Source organism: Canis aureus, chromosome 12 (genome assembly GCF_053574225.1).
Source record: "Canis aureus isolate CA01 chromosome 12, VMU_Caureus_v.1.0, whole genome shotgun sequence".
Classification (NCBI taxonomy): Eukaryota; Metazoa; Chordata; class Mammalia; order Carnivora; family Canidae; genus Canis; species Canis aureus.
The window spans coordinates 16,955,502-16,961,501 of NC_135622.1; the positions used below are offsets into that span (position 1 = coordinate 16,955,502).

A 6,000-nucleotide genomic window follows, 5' to 3' on the forward strand; every position below is an offset into this window, starting at 1 on the left:
CTGGCATGGCACTAACACACTGCTGGGTTGGTTGGTTTTCTTGTCTATCTTTCCATTCAGGCACGAGCATCTTGAGGGTCGGGATGTGACTTTCATGCTAGGGCTTTCTTCATTCATCACTTAACTAAGTCTCTCCCATGCCAGGGACCCACTGAATGGTGAGTAGATGAGGGAAGTCTTGGGATGATCTTCAGAAACACCTATATCCACGGTCCAATCAGCAAGCATATGTACCCATCACCTGTGGTGAGCCTTCTGCGGAAGGCTTTGGGGTCAAACAGCACTGCAAATGTGAAGACACTTGGCACCCAGGCAGTGTGGTAGCCCTGGCAGTTGACCTACTAGGCCACATGCTGGATTTTATGTAAAACAGAGCTGATCAACACTCCACCACCACTCCTCCCTCTCCTTCCTATCCCCCACACCCCACTCTAAGTCCAGAGAAACCTAGCAATTGTTTCAGACTTGGATGCTCTAAAGGTAACGTTTCGAAAGCCCAGCCTCAGGAGGGGCCGTCCACACAATTCATCAGCCAGGGCTTTGGAAAGGAAACAAAGCAATCCACTACCATCACTGCAGGTTTGTTTGTGACTGTGGTTTCTTTACTTACTGGAGGCAGTGTCCCTCCCACGGCCCCTGGGCTCTGGTCCCAATGCCCTGGAGGAGACAGGCCAGTAGAGACAGGAGCGAGAGTCATCATTCAAAGAGCTCAGTACACCTGAGCGGAAAGTGCCCACTGCATTGTCTCCCAACAAACAGGAACAGACTGCTGTCCTGCTGAAACATTAGTCACACGCCCCACCCAAGGCCCATCACCAGTCCCCATCTTCACATATCTCCCCATAAGTCAGGCCCTTCCTTGGCTCTGTACCATGTACACGCAGTTTCCCATCTGTCACACCCAGGCTCCTCAGTCGTCCCAAACCCAGCAAGCTCCTAGTTCTCCATTAAGACGCAACTCCAACATCCTCTTCTCTCTGAAACCTCTCCTGACTCCTTGGTGGCTGGTGCCTTCCAGCCCCAGTTCTCTGCTCACATCTCTTACTGCACTTGACACATGTGTCCCTCACACATCACAGACTAGAACCGTGATGATAAAGACTGCGTCCTCTTCGTGTTCGTGTCTCTGGCACCCAGCACCAGTCACTTAGCCCACACGTATTCCAAACCCACCCTGACACTTCAAGATCCCAACCAGGTTAGTCTAAACCAAATGCTCCTTACTGCACCAGATTTTCACCTAGAGGCAAACAGTGAAAGTAGATTTTCCCGGGAACACAACCCGGAGAACCTAACCAGGGTAAGGTATCTTTCTTTAGAACCAGACACCAAGCAGGAACCAGCTTCCTTAAGAATCTGCCTGCTGGTCAGTTAAGAGGTGCTACTCAAGATCGCAGCCAAGGTGTGACGTCAGAGACCTGAAGACCTGGCTCTGGGCTAGTTTATGTACTGGACCAGACCTTAAAAGCCTCAGTGAAAATGCAAGCGATGCCCCAAAGATTTTGGGTCTGACTTTTACTGCAGTCATTAGCACCCAGGGGAATCTGTTTCTCAGATCAGCCAGCCAGTCACCCAAGAGAGGGGATAACTCCAGGAGTCAGTAAGAGTGTGGTATCTGAAGGGGGAAGGCAGTGCTACAGGGAACCTGAGGGGTCTCTCATGTATTGCTGGGCAGGGAGGTTCTCACCCTGCTCCATCCTCAAAAGCAACCTCATTGGGATCCCTGGGTGGCGCAGCGGTTTGGCGCCTGCCTTTGGCCCAGGGCGCGATCCTGGAGACCCGGGATCGAGTCCCACATCGGGCTCCCAGTGCATGGAGCCTGCTTCTCCCTCTGCCTGTGTCTCTCTCTCTCTCTGTGTGTGTGTGTGTGACTATCATAAATAAATAAAAATTTTAAAAAAAAAGCAACCTCATTAGAGTATTTCTGTGACCCCTAACAAAACACCAGGCCTTGTGCATATACCTAACCTCATCCCACTTAAGTCTGGGGGACAACCCGCCAAAACAAGCAACTCAGGGACCATAGTTGTGTGGGTTAGGTGTGGATGAAGCCAGAATACACAAATGTGCAGGTATTTGTGCAAGGCCATCTGCCCTACAGAGCAAGTGGCCAAGGGAATAGGAAGGAAGGGGCTCAGCTTTCCAAGGCAGTGCTGCATTCAGGGAAGTAAAAGATTCCAAGTTGGGTGAAGTGATCACCTGTAAACCTAGTCTCCAGTAGCACACATAACTCAAATAGGAGGTCAGTGACCAGTTCCAAACCTGGTTCTCCAAAATCCCACATGGGTCATTACATTCTCTTAGCAAGTTTTACCTGTAATATATAAACAGCCTTTGTAACGCTTGGAGAGAACGCTTGGACTCTGCATCTGATCAAGGTGAGGTGGGAGACCCAGCTGGTGGCATTCACTCACCCACCACACATTCACTGACTGGTTTCACTGATTTTCACTGATGGATTTCACCAAGCTAGGTGCACACTGCAAGGGCCACGAGCTTGGAAAGGACCAAGCTGGAATCAGTCAGCTGATTGATCCCCAAGTCGGCACCTCTCTCCCCCAGGCAGGGGTACTGACTCCACTTAAGGCTCCATTTAGCATCAGGTTCACTGGTGCTGACCCAGCCCTGTGACAGAGGACTGACCCCAATGCACCGTCCCTCTGAGGCTGGGCTCTGGGCAAGGAGGAGAAGAAAAGAACAGGAGCCGTGAAAATCATGCACAGTCTCAGATCACAGGTGTGGTAGAAGTGAGAAATGCGATGGACTTCGGCTTTTAATGATGCACACAACAAACTTTGGCTCATGTTCACTGAGACGTACTACATGTGGGGGATCGAGCTAAGCCCTCTACCTGCGTGCGTACGTGCGTGTGTGCGCGCACACCACAGTCCAGATGTTTGTGTGAATCCTGGCCCTACCCCCCACTAGCTGCGTGACTTCGGGCAAACTGCTTAGCCTCTCTCTGCCTCGTTTCTTTGTCGGGAAAACAGGGCAATATCAGTTCAAACTTTAAAGGGTCATTATGAGGATTAAATGAGGTTAAAACATAAAATGCTAAACTTGAACCATGTCCTGCACGGAGTGGCAGTCGGGATTATCCCATTAGTTAGTCACACCAGCCTGCCGAGGGGACGGACTATTTCTTCCTATCTTACCAATGAGGCTTTGAGAGACCGAGTCCACTTGCTCAAGGTCCCAGAGTTAATAAGTGGCAGAGCTGGGATCTGAACGCAGGCGGCCTGGCTCCAAAGCCTGCGAGCTTCACCACCACCGTGAGTACGGCAGTGTGCGAGGTTCTGCGTACACAGAGACCAGCGTGGGGATGAGCAAGGGATCCCTATCCAGTAACCACTAGAGGGAAGATAGATGGAAGACAAGAGGCAGAGGAGGGCCAGAGCTGGGGCAGCAGAGAGCAACAGAATTGCTGCGGGAGCTGAAGAATGCTACACTCCACTTAAGCTCTGGGCTCAAAGAACCAAAGAACGATGAGGAATTTGCCAAGGAGGAGGAAGTACACTGCAAAAAGTCGGGACCTAGAATGCCGAAACAGTAAGGTGGGTGGTGTGGCGGCCACCTCAAGAGGTGAAATAAGGGGGAGGCCAGGAAGGTAAGTCGAGGCCTAACCATGAACAGCCACGTGAGCCACGGCTTGAGGTGAGATGTTCCTCCGCATGACAGGGATTCTCACACCTTAACGTGTACAGGATCCGCCTCTGGTGCTTGTAAGACATGTGCAGGTTCCCTTCCCTTCGGTAAGCACTGGGGGGCCAACTGAGGGTATTAAGACAATGTCGTAGGTAGCCTGACCTGCTGTGGTTTTAACAACAGAATTCTGGCACTGGAATGAGAGGAGATCTAGGGACAGAGGCTGGTATAATCGTCCACACTGGAGCAGATAAGAGGATGAGAGCTGGGAATAACAGCACTCTTCATGAACTGATACATTACACCAGGGTTTCTCCACCTCGGCCCTACTGACATTTTGTGCTGGGTAATTGGTCGCCGTGGGGGGCTGCCCTGTGCATTATAGGCTCTTCAGCAGCAGCCGTGGCCTCTGCCCGCCTGATGAATAGCATCCTCCCCCACTTACATGTTGACAGCCAAAAATGTTTCCAGACATTGCCAGATATTACTTGGGAAGCAAAAATGGAAACCCCAGTTGAGAACCGCTTTGCATCCTCCCATCCCTACTTTACAGAGGAGGAACTCCAGTGGAAGAAAGGTCAGGAAGGCCTCAGCCAGATTCAGACCCTGGTGGTCGGGCTCCAGGGCCTGGGCTCTTAGGCACCGAGCTTAACTGCCTTTCCCCGAAAGAGACTCAAGCCAGCTTTCTGGGGAGATGAGAAGCCCGGATGATGAGAAGAGGACGAAAGAGTGAGGTTCAAAGGTGAAACCTCAGTGCTGAACTGAACTGAAAAGATAGTGGGTAGTAAATAAATTTGAAAAGAATTAAGATGCATTTGCTCGAAACAGAAAAAGCCTGATTCTCCATGGTATGAACTGGCGAGAGATGATGGGTTTTGCTCACTCTGGGTTACGGAACCCCCTACAGGGCTGGACATGGGATGTGTCCAGCTGGTACCTGGATCCTGCGGGGGGAGGGGGGGGCCTTCCCAGCTATGTGGCCCTGGACACATTACTTAACGTCTCTGTATCTCATTTTGCCCGTTTGTAAAATGGGGGTGGGAGTCCCTACTCAGAGGCTTGACTTGAGAAGTTAGGCAGTTAATAAGCACAAAATGGCAAGCCAGACCGCCGAGAGCCAGCCTCATTACCTCGCCGCCGCGCTCGCTCCCGCCGGGTCCGGCGCCCCCCACCCCCCCCATCCGAGCGGCCAGGAGACTCGGCTCCCTCCGCACCAGCAGAGCGTCCCCCTGAGGCTTTAGGGGGCGCCAGCGGCCTTTCCACTCCCCAGTGCGCTCCGAGGTCGGGGTCCTGTGCCTCCAAAAGGAGCGAGCTCCCGAGTCTAAGGCGCGCCACCGCGCGTTCGGGCAGGTGGGCGCGGGGCAGGCCCAGGGTCCGAGCGGAGCCGGACAGAAGCGCCGAGATTCGGGGACGACCCGCTCTCCGGAGCCGGGCTGCCGAGGCAGAGGGCTCAGAGTTCGGGGGTCGAGAAAAAAGAAGCTGGGAGCGGGGGAAGCCACAGGAAAATAGGAGGAAGGGGAGGCAAAAAAGAAAGCGCGGGGAAGCAGAGCTCCCTGGGGGCCCAGCCCGCAACACCTGGGCGGGGGGTCGGGAACAAAGCAGCGGCTTCAGGTCAGACGCGCTCCGGGTGCTTCCGAAGAGGGGGCGCTCGGGGGAGGCCCGGGACGGCGGGGGATGCCCCGCGCCCCTGCGCCCCGGGGCGCGCTCTCGGGCGCCTCTTACCTTCGCCGGGGCCGCCGGGGCCGCGGCGCGCACTTCCGGGGGCTGCGCTCGGGGCGCGCGGGGCCGAGCTGGGGGACCCGAGCGACCTCCGAGGGGAGGAGGCGGCGAGGAGGCGGCGAGGAGGCGCCCGGGGCTCGGGCCGGCTCGGACGCCTCGGAGGGGATCCCGGCGGGGGGCCGCCAGGGCGGGCGCGGGGCGCGGGGCGCGGGGCGCTGGGTGCTGGGTGCTGGGTGCTGGCCTCAGCGCTCGCGGGCGGCCGCTCGGAGCCCCGCAGACGCCGGAGGAGCCCGAGTCAGCGGGAGGAAAAGGTTGTCTCATTTCCTTCGGTCTCCCCCCGCCTCCCCCCGCTCGGCTCCGGACCTGCCCTCCCTCTCCCCCGCCCCCTTCCCCAAGCCCGCTGCCCCCGTGGGCGCTGGAGAGACGCGGATCCTGAAGGGCTGCGGCTTGCGGCGCCTCCGCCTCCTCCACGCCGAGTCGGCTCGCGCTCCCCAAGTCCCCTGCCGGCCGGCCGGCCCTCTGCAGCGCCCCGGAAGGCTCCCACCAGCCGTCTCCACCCTGTCCCGGGGCTCTAGCTGGGGACGAGTCCGGATTTGAAAGCAGACCTCCAAGCTCCCGCCGCATCCATCCTCTCAT

The 6,000-nt window shown here is 56.1% G+C and overlaps 1 protein-coding gene and 1 long non-coding RNA gene across 2 annotated transcripts in view; one reads left to right on the forward strand and one right to left on the reverse strand.

The window, feature by feature from the left end:
• EVA1A (eva-1 homolog A, regulator of programmed cell death) overlaps positions 1-6,000 on the reverse strand; it is a 48,519-nt gene extending 42,519 nt beyond the window's left edge. Inside the window, exons 1-2 of the mRNA XM_077844349.1 lie at positions 5,728-6,000; positions 5,368-5,653 (exon numbers count right to left, since the gene is read on the reverse strand). Coding sequence (XP_077700475.1) covers positions 5,368-5,653; positions 5,728-6,000 — 559 coding nt within the window. The remainder of the gene's footprint in view (positions 1-5,367; positions 5,654-5,727) is intronic.
• LOC144280714 (uncharacterized) lies at positions 3,054-4,459 on the forward strand. Its single transcript, XR_013349109.1, has 2 exons — positions 3,054-3,549; positions 4,199-4,459. It is a non-coding gene; the product is annotated as an uncharacterized LOC144280714 (long non-coding RNA).